The 23,991-nt window shown below is 51.2% G+C and overlaps 10 protein-coding genes across 10 annotated transcripts; 5 read left to right on the forward strand and 5 right to left on the reverse strand.

The window, feature by feature from the left end:
- Window positions 1-887: 887 nt before the first annotated feature.
- N7515_002417 (uncharacterized protein) lies at window positions 888-2,945 on the forward strand (the record flags this gene model as incomplete). Its single annotated transcript, XM_056663161.1, has 1 exon — window positions 888-2,945. The coding sequence occupies one exon, from the start codon at window positions 888-890 to the stop codon at window positions 2,943-2,945; it is 2,058 nt and encodes a 685-aa protein (XP_056525274.1).
- A 248-nt stretch (window positions 2,946-3,193) lies between these two features.
- Window positions 3,194-5,011, reverse strand: N7515_002418 (SANT/Myb-like DNA-binding domain-containing protein; the record flags this gene model as incomplete). The annotated part of the gene is made up of 3 exons (XM_056663162.1): window positions 3,194-4,676; window positions 4,740-4,857; window positions 4,915-5,011. The coding sequence occupies 3 exons, from the start codon at window positions 5,009-5,011 to the stop codon at window positions 3,194-3,196; spliced, it is 1,698 nt and encodes a 565-aa protein (XP_056525275.1).
- A 285-nt stretch (window positions 5,012-5,296) lies between these two features.
- On the forward strand, window positions 5,297-6,135 carry N7515_002419 (p24 family protein; the record flags this gene model as incomplete). The annotated part of the gene is made up of 3 exons (XM_056663163.1): window positions 5,297-5,456; window positions 5,521-5,900; window positions 5,986-6,135. 3 exons carry the CDS (start codon window positions 5,297-5,299, stop codon window positions 6,133-6,135), a joined length of 690 nt encoding a protein of 229 aa, XP_056525276.1.
- A 755-nt stretch (window positions 6,136-6,890) lies between these two features.
- On the reverse strand, window positions 6,891-9,737 carry N7515_002420 (CheY-like superfamily; the record flags this gene model as incomplete). Its single annotated transcript, XM_056663164.1, has 1 exon — window positions 6,891-9,737. The coding sequence occupies one exon, from the start codon at window positions 9,735-9,737 to the stop codon at window positions 6,891-6,893; it is 2,847 nt and encodes a 948-aa protein (XP_056525277.1).
- A 1,187-nt stretch (window positions 9,738-10,924) lies between these two features.
- Window positions 10,925-12,355, forward strand: N7515_002421 (epoxide hydrolase; the record flags this gene model as incomplete). The annotated part of the gene is made up of 3 exons (XM_056663165.1): window positions 10,925-11,246; window positions 11,317-11,504; window positions 11,558-12,355. The coding sequence occupies 3 exons, from the start codon at window positions 10,925-10,927 to the stop codon at window positions 12,353-12,355; spliced, it is 1,308 nt and encodes a 435-aa protein (XP_056525278.1).
- A 465-nt stretch (window positions 12,356-12,820) lies between these two features.
- Window positions 12,821-13,090, reverse strand: N7515_002422 (uncharacterized protein; the record flags this gene model as incomplete). Its single annotated transcript, XM_056663166.1, has 1 exon — window positions 12,821-13,090. The coding sequence occupies one exon, from the start codon at window positions 13,088-13,090 to the stop codon at window positions 12,821-12,823; it is 270 nt and encodes an 89-aa protein (XP_056525279.1).
- Window positions 13,091-13,294: 204 nt separating this feature from the next.
- On the forward strand, window positions 13,295-14,961 carry N7515_002423 (WD40 repeat domain-containing protein; the record flags this gene model as incomplete). The annotated part of the gene is made up of 5 exons (XM_056663167.1): window positions 13,295-13,402; window positions 13,577-13,621; window positions 13,710-14,092; window positions 14,147-14,542; window positions 14,598-14,961. The coding sequence occupies 5 exons, from the start codon at window positions 13,295-13,297 to the stop codon at window positions 14,959-14,961; spliced, it is 1,296 nt and encodes a 431-aa protein (XP_056525280.1).
- Window positions 14,962-15,609: 648 nt separating this feature from the next.
- pup3 (proteasome core particle subunit beta 3) lies at window positions 15,610-16,421 on the reverse strand (the record flags this gene model as incomplete). The annotated part of the gene is made up of 4 exons (XM_056663168.1): window positions 15,610-15,753; window positions 15,818-16,272; window positions 16,330-16,348; window positions 16,419-16,421. 4 exons carry the CDS (start codon window positions 16,419-16,421, stop codon window positions 15,610-15,612), a joined length of 621 nt encoding a protein of 206 aa, XP_056525281.1.
- Window positions 16,422-16,747: 326 nt separating this feature from the next.
- On the forward strand, window positions 16,748-18,325 carry N7515_002425 (putative UBX domain protein; the record flags this gene model as incomplete). The annotated part of the gene is made up of 2 exons (XM_056663169.1): window positions 16,748-16,884; window positions 16,948-18,325. The coding sequence occupies 2 exons, from the start codon at window positions 16,748-16,750 to the stop codon at window positions 18,323-18,325; spliced, it is 1,515 nt and encodes a 504-aa protein (XP_056525282.1).
- Window positions 18,326-19,226: 901 nt separating this feature from the next.
- On the reverse strand, window positions 19,227-23,955 carry N7515_002426 (N-acetyltransferase B complex non-catalytic subunit; the record flags this gene model as incomplete). The annotated part of the gene is made up of 11 exons (XM_056663170.1): window positions 19,227-19,310; window positions 19,603-19,788; window positions 20,173-20,352; window positions 20,640-21,371; window positions 21,422-21,534; window positions 21,594-22,362; window positions 22,415-22,691; window positions 22,755-23,098; window positions 23,196-23,372; window positions 23,458-23,669; window positions 23,814-23,955. The coding sequence occupies 11 exons, from the start codon at window positions 23,953-23,955 to the stop codon at window positions 19,227-19,229; spliced, it is 3,216 nt and encodes a 1,071-aa protein (XP_056525283.1).
- Between the last annotated feature and the right edge of the window lie 36 nt (window positions 23,956-23,991).

Below are 23,991 nucleotides of genomic sequence, written 5' to 3' on the forward strand. Positions count from 1 at the left end.
ATTCAAAATTGATTCAAGTTTACCGTCGCAAGGTTCTCCGTGAGGGTGCTAGAGGCTACGCAGGCATCTTGCCGGCAAGGCCATTGTTCATCTACCCGTAACACCTGGGAAGCGTGAGGCGACGATTACACCTTTGGTCTGTAATGCAGCTATCAACAAGGCCAGGGACTGAACGATTCCTTTGAGAGCGAAGATGCATGCTTCTAAGGCTGTCGTGAACCGCTGGCCCAACTGCCTATGGATGGGGGTTGTCCGTTGAGCCAATTCATCATTCCTTCCCTGTCCCGCCTGCCTCAAATGTAATGAAGATATAAGCGATCCATGGATCCTATGTTGTTACGCAGCGGACCATATACAGCAAGAGCGATGCACCTAAAAGTGGAAGGCAGATCACTTGTTTATATTGATGATAGCACCTTCCTCACAATGCCCTCGAAAAAGAACCGCCCCATTCGGCCACCTACACAGTAGAACCTCATCCTGTACACAGTATATCTTCCAAGTACAGTATGTATATCGATATATGTCCTCGTCTCCGATGGAGATACCAAGTTGAATCACCAACTGAGTTCGCCCAAACATATCAAGATCCTCGAATGGGGAATGTGGATGGTCCGGGGGAGCAAGCTCATGGCAAGCCTCAAACCGAGAAATCACTTTGAAGTACAATTCGACTGACATGAGATACCATAGGGCCTTTGTCAAGACCAGATGGAGCCCCGATCCAAGGTGCAAGACGGAGATCTGCAAGCCTTTCACGTCGGATTCGACGTAAACTCTCGAGAGAATCCAGACAGTCGTCCGAGACTCGAGTCAACTTCCCCTTTGTGCTCAAGAACAAGCCAAGACAACCAAACGCAAACGGAAAATTGTCGGTACTCCAAGGCATGGGGAGCAGCTTGATGAGTGTCCGGGGATATGACAGCGATGCCCAGTGTATTGGGAGCCCACGTTTTGCCGATCGCATGAAAGCGTCCCCCAGAGCTCCAGGGCTTCGCAGGACGGGATTGCATGATCTGATAGAACGCAGTCGTGAGCGAAACAACTCAGATCTCCAGGCGGAGGCCCAAGGCTGTGATCGATCTGACATCCGGGAAACTCCAGGTGGGATATACTCCATCCCCGCTCCACCAGAAAGCCTCAGACTGCGTGTGGCTTCCAGGACGAACGTCGACTCAGCAGATGGCACAGGAAGTCAGGTTTTATTGAGAAATGAGCGTGTGGATGGGTATTCCGCATTCATGGAATCTCATCCAAGTTTCAGAGCCAGCAGAGAACGACAAGTCCCACCACATCAAGGTCTCTCGCAACAAGCTTTCATTGGAGATAGCAGTGAGAACCTCCAGAATATGACGGTTGACTGGGCCCGTTATATGGAAACGGATCCCAATGACTATCGTACAGGATCTTCGACGTCACTAGCCAGACAGGCTCAAGATATCATGATTCCCAAAAGACAACCGCCTACCAGCCCATCCAAGACACACTCCGAGGCTCGAGTCCCCCATCCTGGCGAATTGGTCCCTCCGCACAGACTGGCCAGCATGGCATCCGGACCGCCTTCGACTAATCCATCTATGTTAGAACTACCACCTGCGAACAGATATGGATTCCAGATGGTATCTCAAGAGAATCTCCAATCAAGTGACAACTCTGGAGCTTTAACACTCGTAGACAGCGATCCCCAAAAGCAAGATACGCGCCACCCACGACATGTGTCCTCGGTCTATTCACGCCAAAGCGATAACCCTTCCGGGGGCGTGTCTCCTGCCATTCCGTCGCTGAGACTTCATTCTGCAAATGCAATGGATGGATTACCCAATATTCAGACACAAATGGTTGGCGGGACTGGCATGGTCCAGAATGGACTGGAGCCAAGCCCCGAAGTCTTCAAAAGCAGGTTTATTGAACAGCTTGACCAATCGCCCAAGAGCCACGGCATGTCCAGCGGTGCCAATGGTGTCGGGCCACAACGCAAAGTGAGTCCCGGGTGGATGACCGGTGGTCGGCGTATGGGCTATGGTTATAGCCTGGTGGACAATGCTGAAGACCACCCACAAACAGTCGAATGGAGCGGCAGTTCACACCAAAACGGGGGTAGGCACAGAGATGTCACTGGGCCTGTGTCTGGTCAGTTCGCTCGGCCTGAATTAAGCACAGCAACCAAGCACCAGAACGCCCTTGCATCAGCAGGCATACCTTTCACTCCTGAACAAGAGCCCAACAAGGTTCACAGCCGGCGCCCAAATGGCGTCAATACCGAAGATGAAGCTGTCTTGACACCCACGATGTGGGCCAAATTGAAAAGCCAATCCCTAAGAGCCAATGCTCACGCACCGTTAGCTGTCGATCTGGCGGGCGAACAAGTATCCACAGGCAAAGCCCATAATGCAGTTCACGTGGAACACAGTGGCTCGCCCATGTCTGCAAATGTCGACTATGTCGAAGACACGGACGAAGCATTCCTGGAACCGTGGCCAAGCCCGACCCGCTCGACAATCGAGCGAGCACAGCCAGCCCGAGGGGATATGCAAACCCATGGCCGCCATGTCTACAGCCCAAACACGTCCCCAGTTATTGAACGTCGCTTCTCGATAGATCAAGCGAATCGTCGGTTCTCTGCATGCGTTGATCCGCTGAACAACAAGAGTGTGCAGAAATTGAACAAAGAGCCATCCCGCTCTCGGAGTGGACGCTGGCTCTTGAGATTCTCTAGAAGGGAAAGCAAGAGACGCTCAAACCTTTCTCCAAAAGAACAACCCGGGGAATCTGCGGTGTATCACCAGGAGGACGGGGCGTGCAGCCTTGAACGAGCGGATTCTACCAGAAGTGATTGGGCAGAGGAACTGGCGAGTTCATATCAGGAATGTATCCATATGCCGGGGGCCTTCCATGGCAGCGGATGGGCTAGCCGAACCAGTCTGGTGGTAGAGGCAGAGGAATGAGGATACACAGCAGTTGTCAATGACCGAGAGATGTTGGAACAAGGTTGGATGCGGAAGCAAAAGACTAGTATTATCGCAGATGCTTGGGCCAGTGATGTTATTATTACCTGTGGGGATGGAATTGGTTTAATTATGAGTATGCTTCCCAACCGAATGTCATTAATCGTACAGAAATAAGGGTAATCAGTCCCGAATGTATCTTACACTTCACAAGACGTGCTTTTATCACCATTAGCGTAGCATATCATCTACCGCCGCTGCCGCTTGCTGCTCTTGTCACTTGAGGCACTGAGCACACTAGCAGATCGCTTGTGATTACCATCCCCTTGCTGTTGCCCGGCCTGGGGACCGCCCGCTCCATTAGCAGGATCCCCGACGCCTGACTCCCCGTCTTGGGCCTCCTTCTTCACTTGTGGATGATCGGCCGCAGTTTGCCCCGAAGTACCAGCAGCTTCTCTCATTTTGCGTTCGCGCTCACTCTTCGCGGCCTCGAGAACACGAATCTCGCTCTCCACCTTTTCAGAGACCTTGCGGGCATCAAGAAGCATGTTGACAGACTGGATGAGTTTCTCGAAGTCCTTGCACACGCGTTCTGTGGGCATGAAAAGGCGCACTGGGATCTCAAGTTCGGATAGGGCATTGGCCAGTTTCTGGGTCTGCACGTTGGATTTGGCTTGAGTGAGTCGCTGGGCACGGTCGCTGCGGAATTGTACGCCTGCTGAGACACGCTCGTGGTGCTGGACACCGTATCTCGCTTCCTCGGCAGGGGTAAGCACACGCACAACTTGGTTCGTTTCCTTGGCGATAGATCCTTTCTTGTTGCCGACACCTTGTGTGACGGGTGTCTCGGCTCGGCCTAGGCCACCGGTTGCGGTTGGGGTCTGACCGGCGGGACTGGGAAGAGCACCGTCGCCGAGTATGGAGCGGCGCTTCTTGCTTTTGTCGGCTTGCAGCAAAGTCTGCAGGAGTTGGGAAAGACCCGCGCTGGATTGATACATGGCTGTGTTGCCGACGCTGATGGGAACTTCGAGGCGGGAGTAGAGTTCTCGGCGTTCGGTGATGAAGTTCTGCTCGTTGGTTGTAATGCGCTTCAGCTCCTCGAGTAGCATCGCCTCCTCGCGCACCTCGTCGGCTGTGCGATTGAGTTGGAGGGCGGCTAGTTCTTTGCGGTCGCGCTCTCGATCGGGGTCAAACTTGAGCATCTTTTCATGTAGATCAAACTCTGCCTCGGACATCTCTGAGGGTGGGTGCTCTAACGAGAGCATCGTTGCAGCAATGTAATAGTATCGCGCCTTCATCTGTTCCATTGTTCGATGCTTCCTTGCCGGCACAAGGGCATTCGCATCTGGCTCCATGTCCATCTGTGGTTGGTAATCATATCGATCGGCGATAACCACCCAACGAAGGTCGTATTCAGTGACGAGATCCACTAAATAGTCCGTTTCCTCGCGTGACCAGTCATCACTTCTGAGATGTCGATTGTACTCGTCGTCTGTATATCTCTTGGGCAAGCGCGGTTTCACGTTGTACTTGGCAAAGGCATATTCCTGCTCGTGTACCTTGGGCCCCTCCTCCTTTCCATCTTCCTTTGGCCGGTCCACCTCCATCTGCGAATCTTCTGGGGCGGCTGTAGTGGTAGGCACAGGCGGTCGCGCTGACTCGTGCGTTCTCTGCCAGTGATGTAGGACCAGGCCATCGGAACGGGCGTTGTTTGTGAATGGTGCCATGCTCCTATACACGATCCCTCGTCAGCCTCCCCTGTAGGGTAGTAGAATAGCTGCACTGTGAACATACCATGGCCGGACGCGTAGCTTGTTCATCCATTTTGGACGACCCTTGTACTTGTTCTCATTAATCGCGATCGGTGGCGCCCTTTCGCCCAGCAGCGCGTACAATTCGCGAGTGATACCCTCTGCGACCGAAGCTGTCAGTCTTTTTTCTTGGGCCTGACGATACATAGAGCACTTACCTGGTCGCTTTTCGACGACCTTCTGTTTTTTGAGTGGTCTGGGCTGCCCTTCTGCGGGCAAATCCAGCATGTCGCGAACATCGGCGGCCGCGGCCATGATGGCGGTTCGATCGGAGTATTCTGCAACGACAAGGATGAAGTGATGGGCAATTAGGCAATGAAATAGACAATAGCCGACGAATAGAAAGATGAATCAGGGGTGTGTTTGATGATATCAAGACCAGTGAAGTCAAGTTTGAAGATCACGTTCGCGGAGACTCGCAGTTTGAAAGGGAGAGGCTCCCCGATAGCGAAGGCGGTGAGGGACCGCGATCCTGGATGTTGACACCTTCACGGAGATGAACACTTGGTCGTGCGACTCTTGAATTGCCCATTCCTCATCATGGCTTTCTCTGGGACATCCTCATCATGGCTGGTGTCAGCATTGACACTCCTCTCCTTCTTTTCTCTCCTCCTCCCCGCTAATGCCCTGTACTTCTACATGGAAGGCCGCCAAACAAAGTGCTTCTTCGAGGATCTACCCAAGGACACTCTAGTCGCCGGTATGCGCGAAATATCAGGAGCCTGCATATTCCCAAAACTAATATATATTTGAACGATGAATAGGCCGCTTCGAGACAGAAGTCGTCAACCCCCAGACCGGCGCCTACGCGATCGACCAGAACTTGAAGGTACACATCACCGTCGAGGAGACCTTCGACAACGATCACCGCGTCGTTTCCAAGCGGGACGGCCACACAGGCCGCTTCCACTTCTCCGCCGCAGATGCAGGCCAGCACCGAATCTGCTTCACACCCGAGACTGATGTGACCTCCGGCTGGTTGTCCAACTCTCGGGGCGCCGTAAGACTCACCGTTGATCTTGCCATTGGCGAGACCAGCAAGATCGAGACCGAGGATAAGGATAAAATCAAGGACATCGTGCAGCGAGTCAAGGATCTGAACAGCCGCTTGCACGATATCCGTCGGGAGCAAGTGTACCAGCGGGTAAGTATTTACCGCGTTTCAAAGCATGGCCAGGATGCTGGCGTTTCTTCGAAATTCAATATACTAATAGGTTTTTTCTATCCAGGAACGCGAGTCTGAATTCCGTGACCAGTCTGAGACGACCAACTCCCGAGTTGTGCGCTGGACTCTCATCCAGCTGGCCGTTTTGTCCGCCGCATGTGCCTGGCAGCTCTCGCACTTGCGCTCGTTCTTCATCAAGCAAAAGTTGACCTAAATGCTACGTTGTCTTATTTCCTACAGCATAGCGTCGTTTTGTATGCCTTGGCATCTGCCTTATACATTTGCTCTAGGTCACGCATGCCGGTTTACGTGAATATTGATGATTGGTTCTTGCATCTGTTGTACTGTTCTTGTGGCGAATGGCATATATTCTTATACTGCCCATTTCAGATTCATGGGTCTCTTATGGGATTACTAGGACTGGCACGCGGCCAGTGTTTTGACGAGAGAAAGGTTGCGGGGCGCTTAGAACGTAGTCAGATGTCGATTTTATTAATGGATGTAATGATAACTTCTCTATTCTTTTCTTGTTTTTCGTAGGAAAATAAGCTACTTCCTACTTTCTACGCTCCGTATACAACCTATGTGGAATACGCCTCATGGCTTACGGCTCAAGGTGAAATATCAGTTGGTCTCTACTACATGTCCAGCGCATGGATGTGGTGAGAAGTAATCATTTGCAAGATGTATCATCAATCATTATATCAAAATGGGGGTAATAAACATGAAAGGCGTTGAAAGATGACATGGTATATGGCAGAAGATGAACAAGAGACCAAGGATGCGAAACACCCAGCAAAAGGATCCACCGAGTCAATGCATATCCTATCTTGGGACGCCCCCGCGCCGAAGGAAATATCAAGTGGGGTTTGTACATGGAAGGAATATCCACATCCAATGGGTATAAAATGGGTTTGGAGTGAACATCGGACAAAGCATCATGATGCATTCGAGCGGATATCTCGATAATTAGACACTGTGGTTGCGGGTACCGCCGCAGAACTCGAGGATCAGTCGTTCGAGGTCGGAGAGTTTGTAGGGTTTCGTCATATAACCCTTGATGCCTACCCTAGAGGCACGATTCAATGCCTCATCGGTAACGTCGGCACTCACAGCAAGGACTGTGGGAGGTGGAGGTGCAGAAATAGCGTCGGGCGCTGGGTCCATCTCCATGTAATCCGGGCTACTGGAGTGCGGTTGCTTGAAAGCCACATGTCCATCCCGGTGCTTGTCAACCATGCGAAGAATCCGTGAGGTGGCTTCGTATCCGTCCATTTCGGGCATCCAGAGATCCATCAAGACCACATCGATCGGTTTCATTCGTGTATTCGAAAGTGGCTTCTTGGTGACGCCTTGTGCTCCATTCGCTGAATCGAGATCGATGTCACGCGCTTTGATGGGATGCGACGCGGCTAGGATACCTTCAACGATCTGGACGGCCTCTCTGCCATTAGCCGCTTCAAGGACATCACGGTAGCCAAGTTTGCGTAACATGTTCACCAGTACGCGCCGGTTAATGCGATTGTCTTCGGCGACGAGGAAGCGCAGCGGATATTTATCCCCAAGCTTCTTATCGTAAGCATCCCCAGAGATATGTGTTTGGTGCAGCCGAATTTGTGCTGGTGGCCGCGGTGGTGGGCTCTCTGACATGTTTTCGTCGCTGGTGCACGGGGTGGGCTGTTGCAGCCGACTTTCGGGGAGGATGAATGGGGAGGCAGAGGAAGAGGGGTCAGAGAGGAAGCTACTGGTGCTGCTATGGCGTGTTTGGTCGGTACATGTAGTTGACGGGGTCAGGATCCTCTCGCCGGGGGTTCCAGGACGAGGTTCAGCCTCGGGTTGGTTGACAGGGATCCGGATCCGAAATTCTGAACCACGATCAGGACCAGAAGTCGACGAACGAACACAGGTCAAGTCGCCGCCCATTTTGCGTGAAAGGCCCTTGGCTACAAGGAGACCAAGTCCTAGGCCATCTTTGCTCCGAGTGGTCGATGCATCTTCGCGGGCGAATGGTTTGAAGAGTTTGGGTATGAATGCAGCGGGAATGCCCGGGCCCGTGTCGCGGATGAGAATGAGAACGTCATTCCTCTTGGAATCGACAGTAGCGTATACAGTGATCATGCCGTTGTTGGTGAATTTGATCGCATTGAGAAAAACACATGAAATCAATTTAGCCAGATCACGATCATCGGCAAGCAGTGTGTCAGGCAGTGCTGGATCCACAGACCAGTCCACGACCTTAGTGAAGAATTCGCCATTGGAGGACCGCGACCGAATCTCAATCCTCTCGCCAAGTTCGGTTGCATTGGAAACAGCAGAGTCAGGTCGACCGCCAACGTGGAGAGACTCATTGATAACCAAACGGAGAAGGTCTCGTAATTTGGTAAAACGCAAAGCAGAATTTTTCAGATTCCCATTGATCCCCTCGAGGAGTAGATGAGGTGCCGATCGTCGAACTGCGAGTGATGGGCGCGGATCAACCATCTCAGCCATGACGGCTTCGATCTGAGCAGCCGGGATAGCATGGACGATCTGATCACTTTCGTGAACAGCATTTTTGACCTCTTCGCTACGAGGCGAAAGCTCTTGTCGCGAGGAAGCCGCACGAAGTCTTTGTTTGCGTACCGGCCGGGTGCTTATGTCCGGCGGCAGGCTTCGTCGCCGCTTGTACGGATTTACGGCGACATTGTTCCCTTCGATGAAAATGCTCGGACGGGTTTCGGATGAAGCGAATGGGATTGCGGCACCGCCCAGTATCTCAAACTTCTCCTCAAGTGGTGTTTTGGGAACTTGCATATTGAGATCATATGCATGGACGACATTGTCGGCCGCTTCAACGGCGCGTCGCGCGCTATCTTGAACCATCTCGATCCCCTCCTTGAGAGATTCGAAAATGCCTCCGGATTTGAGAGGAGTGTTGCTCTCAATGGCTTCACGCACAGTAGCGTGCATGACATCAAGCATACCCACCACACCTTGCATCGGAGTCCGGAGTTCGTGGGATAAGCTTCGGGCGTAGGGTTTGAGGGGGTGGGAATTGAAATCGGAAGCTTCGTGGAAGGCGGTAGACTGGGGGTTGTGGAAGTCGGAGAAGGTATTTGTCGTTGGAGCGTCTGACATTGCATCGAAAGTCTCGAGTTCTGATTGAAGCCGCTGTACAATCAAATCTTCGAGCGAATGGAGGATCATCTCCAGAAAGGACCAGGATAGCGTTCTATTTCGGAGACCATCTTTCGACCACATCAACCCAAGGTGCGCCAGGCACTTTCCAGCCGAAAATAGGGGAATCGCCAAATAGCCATCGGCGCCAAACGGTAATTGATCATCACCGAACGACACCAGTGAGCTGAGATTTTCGGGGATCAAACAAGGCCGTTCGTGGTCCATATGCAACAAGGGGTTCCCGCCCGCGAAATACCTGTTTCGCTGCAAACCAACGGTCTGGTAACCATCATTATAATAAAAAGCTGCACCAAAAAGCGATGGGCGCCGCCCGCCTACTTCTGGCAAGTGTTCATTCCCGTGTACCCTGCGGGCAACAAACGCATACTGGGCATTTGTTATCGTTGTGATGTCCTCCATGAGCCGTTTCCAGAACGGCTCGAGTTCGGCTGTCCGTAACCCCTGTTTGAGTGTGACCAGATGCTCGATAGCAGCGGTCTGGGCATCATCATTCCAGGTTCCCGAGTTACGGGGCACATCTCCGTCACGAACGGTGTTTACACCGTCTGGGATGCATTCGGACTTGCAGGAGGGAAATGGCATGGTGGGACAGGGTTGCACGACATGAGAGACATCTGGCTCGGGCGTGTCAGGCATAGTCCATGTGGCAAGTGAAGGGGTGGGTTCGAGGATAGTTCCTTTTTTTCTTTTCCGGGGTGGAAGCTCTCGCGTAGGTTATCCGGGGAAGACAACGATCATCTCTTTCAATTGCAGGAATCGGATATGGTGGATTGATCGAGGGGACTTCGACGAACATCCACCAGAAAATGGAATATTGAACGAGAAAGGCCAGAAGGAGGGGAGAGGGGATTTTCCGTTAGTTCGATGGGGGGCCGGGCGGTCTAGACACGGGCGGCCTGAGACATGAGCGAGTCGGTCAGTCGCTGATTTGTATGTCGAATTCTTGATATTGTAAACATAGGAAAGTGAAGGCCTTTGGAGGCTTGAAATTTCTTTTCCTAGACGTTCTTTTTCTTTGTGTGGTGGTTTTTCCTCGACGCCTGTGAAGGTGCACGGAGGTCGTGCTGCACGATCAGCGGGATCTAGACCAGAAATGGACCAGCATGGACCAGCAAGTACCGAGTACCCGTCTGAACTATGCAATACTAGGCAGACGTCGAGTACTGGGTACATCGATCGAGGACAACAACAACCGGGCTCTCAGTACATAGGGCAATCTCCATATTCTGATGATATTCATTTCTATCCATTTTGTTGATCTTGGACTAGCACAATACTATCGGAGGAATCGAACATGAATGGAACCTAGGTAAGTATGGCAGATCCAGCAATCGCTCTTCAAATCCCAGAATATGTATGGGCACCAACATCAATGGAAACAACACGACAATTAAGTCTGGAGGGTAAACCTCATAGGTACCTATAGGTTTTAATCTAAGGTATCTACCAGGACTGCACTACCTATACGCAATATGTGGATTAAAGTACAGTTATATGCAGCCACAGTATCCATGGATGCTTGGATAAGTGTACTCCGTACATACGAACTTAGATGTACATTGGAAGCTTCTGTTCCGTGGTCATACGGCAGGTAATACCTATATACCAAAGCAAAAATGAGTAATGACATACCTACCCCATGCCTGATGCCACTTCCACACTGAATCTGTGTGTAATCAGGTGTCAACCGTGAAACCGAGGTAAATAATCCCAACCTTCGTGGCTGGTCCGAGCGCGACTTAACTATATTGCATAAAAGCGAACCTTGGGACTATATCCAACCCAACAACCTTCCATAGGTTGCTACCTAGGTATTTCACACAATGAGTTCAGTCACTCCATACAACATTGCCGTCTCGGACGAGAAGCTCCAGCAGCTTCACCAGAAGCTTGAGAACGCCAGCTTCCCTGACGAGCTCGATGCTTCCGGCTGGGATATGGGAGTTCCACTGCAAGATATCAAAAGACTGGTCGGCGTATGGCGCGAGAAATATGATTGGCGCGCACAAGAGGCGAAGCTGAATGAACAACTCACGCAATTCACTGTCCGGATAGAAGTGGATGGCTTCGGGGAGCTTGATATACATACTGTGCATCATCGGAGCGGACATTCGAAAGCAGTTCCATTGCTATTCATCCATGGCTGTATCTATCCCCGCGAACCTCCTTTTCAATTGTATCAGTTACGCCTGCTAATCGGTTGTTCCCACTCTAGGGCCTGGCAGCTTCCTTGAATCCACCAAGCTGATCCCACTGCTCACCAAGAACGACGGGGATGGTCCCGCATTCGATGTTGTAGCGCCTTCGTTGCCCAATTTTGGATTCTCACAGGGGGTGAAGAAGGTATATCAATTCCCTTCTATGAACGCTGTCAAATACATCCTGACAATCAAACCAGAGAGGGTTCGGACTGGCACAATACGCCGAGGCTATGCACAAAGTGATGATCGCGCTAGGCTACGAAGAATACGGCAAGACTCATCTGTCTCTACGAAAGTGAACCAGCTAATCCCCAAGCAGTGATCCAAGGAGGCGACTGGGGCAGCATGATCGCTCGCACCATGTCTCAATTCTATCCTCAACACACCCAAGCCATCCACCTGAACTTCATCCCCGTCGTTCCGCCCTACCCATGGCGAAGTCCATTCCAGTTCTTCAAATCAGTGCTATCTGTGCCTTTCTCGGCAAAAGACCGTGCTTTCATCGCCCGGACAGTGGGATATATCACTCACGGCAACGCATACATGAAGCAGCAAGAAACTCGACCCCAGACTTTGGGATACGGGCTCCACGATAGTCCCGTCGGATTACTGGCCTGGATCTACGACAAAATGCACACTTGGACTGACAAGTACCCCTGGACGGACGAGGAGATCCTGACCTGGGTGAGCGTATACTATTTCTCCACCGCTGGCCCAATGGCGTCCACGAGGATCTATCACGAGGCTTCAGCGCCAAAGCGCGATGACAATGAGGCTAAGGGAGACTTGAAATACATGGCGCTCGACAAAGTCCTCGCGGTTACAGCACCACACAATGTGCGCTTCGCAGTGGCGCAATTCCGAGAGGAGATTATTCAGTGGCCTATGCCTTGGTACCGGGCTATTGGAAATGTCGTGCAGGAAACCGAGTTTGATCGTGGTGGCCATTTTGCAGCTTGGGAAGTGCCTGAGTTGCTCGCGGCGGATTTGAAGAAGTTCCTGGGCAATAAGGGACCGGCTTATGGAGCAGTAACTGACCGAGATGGGTATTAAGGCCTGGTTGGGACGTTGCTTGTTTTATGATTTTTGGTTATAGCCTGGTGCTGCTGTAGCCAGGCCATCGGACCCGTATAATGGATATCATCTCGAGTTATGAAACCAGGCCCATACTGGCTGTACACACGAAGTATGCCATACAGACGGTACCCTTCTACAATTCTGCTTTAGAGACGTCCGCTAGCGGGCTTGGGAGCCCTCGTTTTCGTAGTTGAGAGAAAGCAAAGCCGAGAAGGGCCTAATCTGCTGTATGTCCAGAGAAAATGTACTACCGCACGCATCAGATTTGAAAGCTCTATGTGAAGAGTTTTTATGGTTATATCCATGGAAGGTTCCAGGTGTTTGATTGCTACCTACAGCCCAGCGACCAATCGATATATCTGTACTGCTGTAGGCCAACTTGGAGCTTCTGAAATAGCCATGCATTAGGTGTGCCGATGTTGGGCCTACTCGTGGAAGATATCAGTTGCCCAATTCGCTAGTGACTCTGCAGATTGGTTCGGCGTCCGGATCCGACATATCAATGCTGTCGTCGATGTCGTCTAGGGGTGCTGCTTGGGGATACCATGCATAAGCACGTTCCCTGTTCTCCATCTCTGCCTGCTGGCCTTCCCGCTCCCGCTCGCAGAGAATGAGATAGCCCTTTTGCCATTCAACAATGTCTGCGCCCAGTGGCAAGTCTAGGGGTGCTGCTTGGGGATACCATTCATAAACACGTTCCTCGGTCTCCATCTCTGCCTGCTGGCCTTCGGGCAAGCCAGGAACAGATGAAATCGGTGATCTTCGGGAATGAACGAATGAAAACAGCACAAGTCAGTATAAACCATTTCAATGGCGGAAACGGCAGTGTTAGATGCCCGGTACAGAGGGTTCATGTCGGGATATCTGCCGTGAATCGGCGTGGGTATCCTATGTCTTGGTATGCCGATTCAGTGAATGAAAGAAGAAGCGGCCAGAGAGAGCCGTAGTTGGTGTGAATATCTTGGAAGCAGTGATGTTGTCCACGTCGTCGTCGACGGCGACGGCGACAACGCCGGCTCGGGCGTTAGGAACGCAATCAATCGCTGCCTATATCCTTCCTTCTCAGATCGGTCAAATCCTTCATCTTTTCAACCGAGCACCTGATTGCAGTTCCATCACTGCTTCCAAGATATTAAGGTACAACTATCTCTCGCTGCTCCTTTCTTCAACTCACTGAATCGGCATACCAACACATAGGATACCGACGCCGATTCACGGCAGATATTCCGACATCAACCCTCTGTAAGTAACTTGTTCGAAATCCCGGGCATCTCGCACTGCCGCTTCTGCCACTGAAATGGTTTGTACTGACTTGTGCTGTTTTCATTAGTTCATTCCCCAAAGACCACAGATTTCATCTGTTCCTGGCTTGCCCGAAGGCCAGCAGGCAGAGATGGAGATCGAGGAACGTGTTTATGAATGGTATCCCCAAGCAGCACCCCTAGACTTGCCACTGGGCGCAGACATTGTTGAATGGCAAAAGGGCTATCTCGTTCTCTGCGAGCGGGAGCGGGATGTCTTTCCTGGCAACCACAGGGACCTGTTCGCCTTCGATGTGACCATCGGCGCACTCAAAGCGCTGCCCATGAGATGGGGCCCGGTGGACGATGGACCCGTTCGCGCCATGGCCTCATATGCCCCATATGAAATGGCACAGTCCCTCATCACTGGCCATGACAATGGCATCTTGCGCGTTTGGAAGCTGGAATCTGGGTGAGTGGTCTGAATCCTTTTTCTATCACGGCTCGTTTGTGCTAATGACTGCAGCCAACTCGTTCGTCGGCTTACGGGCATTTCTGGCACCACATGTCTTGAAGTGGATGGTAACACAGCAATTGCTGGCAGTCACGGTGGAGCGATCTGTGTCTGGAACCTTGTAGTCCAGTATACAGACTACCCGCGAAAGGTCATGAGAGGCCACGACGGTGCCGTTCACTGCCTCCAATCCAAATATGGCATTCTGATCAGCGGCGGTGAGGATAAGACAGTCCGGTGCTGGGAGCTCCAGACCGGTGTATGCACGCATGTGCTCCCAGGCTATTCGCTGCCAATCCATTTCGTATGCTTGGAGGGGCTCGATTTCGTGACAGTGGGTACCGGCAGGGGAACGGGATCGAACATTACCCACTGGCGTTTGCGGCCCAATGACCTGGGGATTCAAGGGTACGTATTCATGTCTCCCCCGTTCGAAGTGACGCACAGCTAACATGAATGTCAGTTTATACCATGGATATGACGCCGCACCCGAACCCACGACTCACCTGAGGCTAGCCAGCGGCTATTCAGTCTCTGTCCGTGAGGATGGGCTGGTGTCAATTTGGCACCTGAGGAGCCATCAATTCACCACCATTCACGTTGGTTGCAGCGCTGTGGTAGCTTTGGATAACAAAGGACCTGTGGTGGTGTTGGCCATGGCAAATGGCTCTGTATGGCTGGTTGACAAGCGGATCGACTTCTGTGCCTCCATTTTGGACGGTGTTGATAGGATTTGGAAGGTACGGGTCATTAGTACATCCCAAGTGATGGTGGCATATGAGAGGGGAGGCTTGTGCTGGATTGCCACTTTTGACCTGACCTGTTGAAGGCGGTATCGGTCTCTTACTTCTTCCTGTTCCGCTCTTTCTCTTCACCTGCACAGGAGTCATATTGGTGCCTACATATGACTATCCTCGTCATTGCACATTGAAACTGCCTGCAGAACGCAACCGCCCTTTGGTAGTTAGGACTTCAGTTGACAATCTAGCCAAGAGAAAAACAGCCAACGAGCTGACGCTCTATGATGATTTAACTACTGCTAGGAACTTGTGTGATTAGTTATCTTTTACTAGGAGCTGATGAGAATACTTCCCAATTAAGCCGAGGGTCCACCAATAAGCCCTATCAAACCACCAAATTCTGCTGTAGGTATATTCCTCCAGAGAAACAGTCAGAAAATTGGTCAGGTTACCAATAGAAAATGAAAATCAAGTAGGAATTGACTTTAGTATCTGCCGGTTAATGGGAATTTCATAATGGGAGACTGCCATGACGTGACAAGGGCCTTTTATTATCGTGATAGAGTAAGAGAAACATGGAGTCAAAGAACAATGCCTTTCGGCTCAGGTATCGACCGCTCTCGCCTTGCTCTTGTGCTATCCCGTCATTGATTGACCGTACACGGCACCCAGTGAAGACCGTAGACGCCGGGATTCGCCCTCGAACCAAAGCCCAAAACAACTACTTCCCCAAATCTAATCCTGTCGTCCCTTCAATAACCGCTGGGTGACCTTGTCCTTCTCTATAATGTACACCTGGGCACCCCAACCGGAGAGAGCATCTCGGTCCACGGCGCTGAGCAGCGCTTGTGAGATCGTCTCGAAGAGATCCTCGGGGGCCTGCAATAACATAGCACGTTAGCAGCATATCCGCCAGGAAATCAATACTATCGTTGATACATACCAGATCAGGCTCCCACAGACCCTCGCAAGTACCGAAAAGCTGGTCACTTGCCGTTCCGCTGACAATGAAGTCCTTGGCGAAATCGATACAGCCAATGCTGTCAAAGCCGCAGATGAACGGCTTCCCCGTTGTTGGGTTGATACCAGCCAACACGGGACTGACGAAGTAGGGGCCGAAGCGCTTCTCGTAGAGCGATGAGCTCACTAAGTTGGCGAGGGTCTGCGGTGCGATATCGCGCTCCTCGCGCAGCCGATACATGTTGACCTTGTAGCGGAAAAGATCGGAGACGGTATTGACATCGGTGGCCAGGCCAGTCAGGCCCAGATAGGTGGAGGGGGCGTAGTTGAAAATCTTAGGGAAGTTGTTGGAGATGGTCAGGGACTGCATGCCCAGGCGAAGGTCACAGGCGATAGCGACGCAGTCCTTGCCCACCATGGCGACACAGGCACCGCCATCTGGAGAACGGTCAGTATAACGGTGGATTATTCATGAGGGAGAAGGTTCCGGCGTACTGATATCGAAGGGGTTGGACTATGATGGGAGAAGTCGGTCAGCTTTGAGGTCCAGAATCCATGGATTGAGAGAAAGGGCGCATTCTTACCATTATTGTATTCTTTCAATGCAGTTCAATATGACACAGAGATTCCAGAGCTAGTCCGACAGAAAAAAAGAGGAGAAAAGGAGGTTGAGAAGGGGGCGGCTTGGGGGTGATGGAGGTGAGTTGATGACGGGGAAGCTCTGAGAGTACGCGAGAGCTCAGATGACGCCCGCACCGCTGCCTGTTTCGTCCACGGCCTTTCGACTACTTTCTGCCTCTTACTCCCCGCATTAGATTTCCTCACTCCAACACTTCTATGTTCTTCTTCTACACTTGACCTTTTCGCACTATCTTTTCCTCTTCTTTATAAAGCTGGTGTTCTTCAATACACCATGAGTGCCCATGTCGTGGTGATCGATGCGACAGCCAGGCGGGCAACAATCAAGACTACCCCCTCCAAACATTTGACCGATATCCTACAGGAAGCATGCTCGAAGCTTGGATATAATGCTAGTCAATACTCCCTGAAGTAAGTGGACGTTCTATTCCTTGTCCCGAACACAATACTGACCAAGTCTTTTCTACATCGCAGACATAACCGTAAACAGCTCGACCTTTCTCTTTCCTTCCGCTTGTCTGGTCTCAGTTCTGGCGCCAAGCTCGAGCTTGTTCAACTTTCCCGCTCTCCATCGGTTGTCACTGTTGGCTTGCAACTGCCCGAATCCGAGGCTCGTGGTGCTCCAAACGGCCGCATACTCGACAAGTTCCCAAGTACAACCACCCTCTGGTTAGTACTACGGAAATTCGAAGCGGGAGTTGCGGGGAGTGGTCCGGCACGGAACTTCACATCACGCGCAGTGCCCTCAGCCGACGGAGATGTCGCCGGCCGACTGTACTATGAGACTCCTGTGCTCCAGATCATGGAACGTGAAATATCGAGCTTCACAGATCTACAAAAGACCCTAGCCCAGCTAGGCTTCAACAGTGGCAGCGTGCTTATTCGTCTTAGTTTCCGACGAACAGAAGAGCCTATTGAAGAAGCCATGGCTAAAATTGGCGAGTTCTTCAAGTCTTCGGAGGACGAGACTCCCTCAGCGCAGGCTCCAAACGCAGCACCTGCAGCGACACCCGCTGCTAGCGCAATTGAGGAGCCCGTCCCAGTTCCGCAGTCATCCAGCGCATTGCAGCCTGGATCCTCAAACGTTTCCGCGGCCGCGGACGAGGCTGCTCCTCCCCTACCTGTCCCCGAATCGGCGGCTCCTACAATCGATCCCGGCCGGCATATTACTGTCTTCTCTCCTCCATCGGAAGACACTCCATCGTCAGCAAGAATAGCCTATAATGAGAGTGACTACATACCCACTATCGAGCACGCAAAGCTGCACCAGCGATTACTCAATGAATCCTCTCGTCCCAAGCGACTGCCAACGGATGCCGAAATCGCCGCCAAAGCAGAGGCAGAAGCGGCGAGGAAGGCAGCGATACATGAGGTCGATGTGAAAATCCGTTTTCCAGATCAAAGCCAAGTGGTGGCCAAATTTGGCCCATCAGACACAGGACAGTCGTTGTATGACTTTGTGCGCGGGTGTCTTGCTCCGCCGTTCGCCAGTGAAAAGTTCAACATTACTGTCCACGGTGTGTCTCGTTCCCAACATCCGAGCATTATACCTGTCTCGGATAAGAAGCGTCTGATCAAAGACCTCGGGCTCGCTGGACGTGTACTTGTCAATTTCTCTTGGGCAGATACTGCTGCCTCCTTTGTTCATGAACGCCGTGCAGAAACTCTACGCCCCGAGCTGCGAAGCCAGGCTCAACAGCTCAAGGTGGAGCAATTACCGGAGCTGAGGGACGAAGAAGACGTGTCGGGTCCTTCACAGCAAGGTCCAAGTAAAGCCCAAGGCGATAAGCCCAGCGGGGCACGCAAGCCCGGCTCTATGCCCAAGTGGCTGAAGCTACCAGGCAAGAAATGAAAGGCGAAGATATGTATGCAATGAGGTCAAATGAGTGAACGTGTTGCTCTTGATGATCATGACTTTATTATGTGGTGCGTCTTGCCGGTATCATGTCTGCCGCAACAATGTAACCATTGCAAAACCTTGGGATAGTCGATAGACCCTTAAATAACATACGTACCTTTCAAGGCTGTGCATCTCGTAACCTCAGTATGATACTGCGTGCTTGCTCTCTGGCTCTAGCTTCCGCCCTCTTTCAAAGGCTTAGCGAACCTTGGATGCTTCAGCGTCGACTAAATATCCGTTCCCATATTCAGACTCCACTTCCTCACATCCATGCATACTACCTATTTTTAGCATCGTCGTCAAGGCATGGTCTCTATGACCTCGAAGACATAACGAGTATGGAGCGTGCGTGATGGATGATGCTCAGCCGCGTTCACTACGTTGACTGTCGAGTAGGTTTTAGTGGCCGGCTAAGCTGCCGCGTTCGCAATCGCGTCTCTCCATATCACCTGTTTAGTCCTACTCATTACATTCAGATGTCGGGACCTGACATCGTACGAAGAGTGCATGCTCATGAAGACTACCGTGATGCTTCCAATTCAGCATACAATTGAGACACGATCTCGATGATCCTGCCTTCAAAGCATGACTTCCCGATCTACGTTGTAAACGTCTCGTAGACGAAGTAGCTTGATCGTTTAAAAAGAAGCTCAATTGCAAGTATCATGCGTGAAATGGTGGAATAATTGTTTTCATTATGGTTTCACTCCTTATAACAGAGAAGGAACACCATAGTTGCCTTCCCCTCCATGCACACCCAGTCACATAACCCCCCCTTTCCGATCTGAGAATCACGCTTTTGTTTTGCGTCGAGTCGTTAAAACGAAATAAAAACAGGAACGGGTCGGGAAATTTAGTGAGCCTGGGTGCGGCGAGACTCAGCGATGACCTTCTGCATGGACTCAACCTTGGCCTTGCCGCGGCCGAAAGTACCGAGCTAAAACTCAAGTTAGTAAAATTGTAGATGCAAGTGAATCGCCCAGCCAAGCTCTGATCTCGAGGATGTTTTGAGTTTCGAGTGTAGATCCCGGTCTCTGAAGCAAAGAAGTTATAGCATGGGCTTGTCAAATGACAACATAAATCAAGCTCCTTTGCGGAGCTGAGTTGCGTGCCCATGCAATACCATCTTGCCATATAGAGACCTCAACCTTATCCTCCAAGTCGAAAACAATCCACGGAGCAGAGCTAGACCAAACGAAGACGGGGAAAAAAGACGAGTATAGACGTACGCGCTTCTTAGCGAGCTTGCGGGCACGCTTGTCCTGGGCGTTGCGCAGCAACTCAATGATGCGGCGCTCGTAGGGAGCGAGACCAACGACCTCCTGGGCGATTTCGCGGACGAAAGCGGTGCGGCGGGAAGACTTGCCCTTGGTGCGGGAGATGCGGGTCTTGGGGGTGTTCAGGGCGGTGGTTTTCTATATCGAAGCCCAGTCAGTATGTCTATTTCGCCGAGTCATAACGTATCGGCCGTAGGTTCCAGTATCTCTTCTGTTCGCGCGTGCTGTCTGTCTGTCGGTTTGGTCCAAGGGTGATCGAATCCGTAGTGTGTGCAATGTGAATGGTGGTTTCGATGCCAAAAAGTCGAATTCCAAGAAATCTCTCCGTCACATCGAAAATTCCCCAACAAGTTCATTTTCCCAAGTGACAATCGCGATCCTCCATGTCGTAATATTTCCAGTATTGCAGTGATAGCCCGCGATAAACCCTGACCCGTAGACTGACAGACCGAGCGGAAAGAAGAGACATTGGAGACCTTCAACGGTCGAACGAGATCAGGTAAAAGAGAGTGATAAACGTACCCGGCCCGCGTTAAGACCGACCACAATTCCGGAGCGTTCGGCAGCCATCTCGACGGTTGTTGACTGAAGGGGTTGGCGGAGGTTGTCGAAGAGGAGGTGAGGGAGCCGTGTGAAAATCGCCTGGTCTTTTGCCTGGAACCGCAAAAATGGGGCCTTGGCGTTGGTGCGGTAGGCGAGTGACTAGGGCTAGGGCTGGGTGGATCGGGACTAGCGTGCATTTAGTTGACACCTCAGGCATAAACACAAAAGTATCTTGGCTCCTTCACGTGACGTGTGTTTACCCTCATAGATCGAGCTGTTGCTCCGTGGACTACAAGTCTACAACCTACATCTGACTTGGGCCGGCAATTCACCAATTTGTATGGAAATAGTTATCATATATTCTATATTGTAAACATGGTTTCATGGACACATGAAGACTCTCCTGCACTTCTCAATGATCAGCATCAAAGCCTAGCAGACAGTACCCCATCAAGTGCCTCCTCCCAGCTCTCCCTCAGCTCTCCGCAGAACACTTCGAGCGCAGACTCGTCCATCACCGTTTCCAACACCTCTTGAAGTGACTTTTCGTACTCATCTGCCGAATCTCCATGGTGCACCATGTCGATTAGTGTACTAAGAGTGGCTGATTCGGTAAGGCCCTTCTTCAAGACTCGTGTGTTTGAACGAACACCCTCGAAAACCTCACAGATCAGAGTATGAATTCGCTCCATTCCTTCAGCAGGGAGCTTGGTAGCTTTCACAGCCTTTCGTGAATTCAGATCAGAGATTTTCCATAAAGCCCTGAGAGTTTCCACGAGGGTCCAAACAAAGTGGAAAAACTCCCACGTTGGTGCTCCTGGGGTATCTTGAGTAATTTCAATGGCCGTCTTCGCAAGCACAGAAGACTTGTTGGTATCTTTTAGGGCTAGTTCATGTTTCTTGGTCTGCAACCAACCTTCCACCTCACCAAGGGCAGCCTCAATTTGAGCAGAGGTATATGCCTTGGATCCCGCCATGAACGAAGCCACCTTGAACAGTTGCAAGTGAATTCGGGCCACATCCTTCTCGGCATCAGTCTGATCCGTGTCTTTCTGGGAGAGTGATAGATCGCCAAGGTTGGGCAGCTCTAGACCTAGAGTGACTGGCTTCTGATTGCCGATGCTATCAAGAACACAGAAAAGTCGGTCAGTTAGCCGGGCAGATGCCAACCAGTTTTCCTGCACTAACATTAGTCGGTGTCGGAAGTCACTCAGGAACAAATACGTACCCCAGGGATAGGTCCCACGCGCAATCGCTGCTCGAATGTAGGTTGGTCATTGCGTTCCAGGTTCATAAATCCAGCATATTTCCGCTGGTCTTCCGCCGGTGAGGTATCTTGGGCTTCAGCAGAGTTAGTACTCAAGTACGAAAGGGGGTTTCAGACCATGATAACCACTGACCAATATTCTCATTCAGAACCAAGTGGTTTCCATTGCGGATCCTTTGCATACGCCGGCAGTCAAGAGCCCACATCCTCCGGCAGACGCTGTTGTTCAGACGCTTTTGAAGTTCAATCGAGTCATCTAAATTGACATAAGTCCCATCGTCGAGCCCCTTCATCAAACTGTTCTTGATGGTGAAGTTCGCGGAACGATAGAAGTCAAGAGCAGCGACAAACAAGGCTAGCGGATCAAAGTCCTTGTATTCTGCGCCTTCGATAGGAGGTGCGGAAAGAGGGTGGATGGTGGCAAAGCGGGTGAACAGGTTATGGGCAACAGATTCATACTGTACTTGTTTGACAGACAGTTTGCCGAATAACCTCAAGGCAAGAGAAGCAGCACCGAGCAGGAGGTAGATGCGGATTAAGAAAAGAACGGCCTCGTAATTATGTGGTGAATCAATCAAGAGGCACTCCAGAACCCCGGCGGCACGAATGAGAGCAGTGTTGCTCACGGTCCCAGACACCTCACCAGCTTGGCTGGGCCTGACAAGCGCCATGGCGGCAATGAGGCAAAAGTCGTCTATAGGCCGACATTCCATCGCGGAAGCAGTATCCGGTGGGCCATTTTTCTTGGTGTTTTGGGCTTTCGCTGAAAGGTTGAATGTGTTGTAAGATTGGAGGCAGTTGCGGACAAGAGTTTCGATGCTGCTTTTCGATGCTTTGCTGTTGCCCGAAATCTGGCTGCAGTACTGCAGCTTGTAAACATTGATCAATGGAATGGCATCGTCCTGCAAGTTGATAAGCCTCACGTTCTGAGGAGTTAGTGGGCTTTGCACTTACGGATGTTCCGTCAATGCTATTTATGCAGTATTGAACTACACGTTGCACCAAGCTATCCTCGCGGGTCTGCAAAATCCCTCGTAAGTCGTTGAAAGTGTAAAGTTTGTTCTTGTGTTGGTCAAAGTATCTTTGACACGTAGCAACCAAATCATCTTCTGTCCGCTCGCCGCGTTCCAAGCCGATCAGAATGGTGTCCATGAGAGCGAGATGCGCATTGCGAGACTTGGGGATGAAGTCGATAAATTTCTCGATATGTTGTTGTGTCTCGGAAAGCAGCCTACGGAGCAAGCGAGATGTGATTAGTTGTCTGGACGTAGGCATGACTTATTCGAACACATACGTCGGGGTTCTATCAAGTTGACGCGCGGCTGCAGTGAGCAAGTCCCAGTATTTCCAATGGTCACGCTCATGCAGAGTCTTGCGCTCTTCTTCGTCTTCCGGCACGGCAAGCAGGCTTTTGGCGTATGAATGCCCATCCTCCCAGAGGCCGGCAGCCTTCAAGCAAGAGACTTTTATCGACATGAAGGTCCGGTCGTTATTGACGATGCGAGAGCTAAGACCCGCATTTTCGCTATCCAGAATCTGCAAAATCTCGGTGCTACGACCCTCTGATTCGAAAATGCGAACGAGCAAGAGCAGTTCCTCGGCGGTTTGTACGGCTCTCGGGGGGCTTAACAGCTCGGTCTGTTGTGCACCATCGCAATGATGTCCAGTCAGTCATTCATATTCCAATCTCAGATCCAAGCCCGCATGCAAAGCTACAACTTGGAGGATCACATACCGGGTTAGAAGGAACATCGGTGACTGCCTTCGAGATCATGCGATAGGCAAGTGTCCCAAAAAGCTTGCGGTCCATTTCCGAGCTAGACGGGTCACTTGCAATGCGATGGCAAAGGAAGATGGCCCAGAAGTAATACTTTCGCTCCCGAGGGAAATTCTTTTGGAGACACATGGCAGCCTGTTGTGAGAGGATCGAAGCCACTCGTTAGCAATCTGATGCTTGTATACAATGCCAGCGCTGCACAGGTTCCTTCCCAACTCACCTTCTGCGCTGACTTCCAGTCCATAGCCTTATATCCAAACGTGAACCACCTCATCTGAAGCGAACGATCCTGTGGCTTTGCTTTCGCTGCTCTTTCCCATATGGTACTTCGCAGCTCGGTATGATCATCCAACTTCAGCAGTGTTCGATAGAGTATATCGAGAGTATCGATATCGGCTATGGCTGGCTCCGTGTTGCACAGCTCGAGGGTTTCTGTAATGCCACGCTTTTTGTGAACTTCGTCCGTATGACTAAAAAGTATGTTTGCTTTCCAGGCCTATTCGTGAACATGTTAGTTGGTTTTCAATAGCATTACGGCTGTACTAATTTTGAGACAAATGGGGCTAAGTCATGTACTCGCCTTCAGGAATTGAGTGTTTTCGCCTTTTTTCATGCGCTTCTCGATCAGTTGCAAGGCCTGCTTCATGTTCTGCGAATCAATGGCATCTTGGATTTGGTTATTGCGGCGCAGAAACACTGCATCATTGTTGGAACTCATTTTGGTGATCTTGCCCAATGGACAATGAGGCGACTC

This window comes from Penicillium bovifimosum, assembly GCF_028826915.1.
Source record: "Penicillium bovifimosum strain IBT 22155 chromosome Unknown utg000002l_segment0_segment0, whole genome shotgun sequence".
NCBI lineage: Eukaryota > Fungi > Ascomycota > Eurotiomycetes > Eurotiales > Aspergillaceae > Penicillium > Penicillium bovifimosum.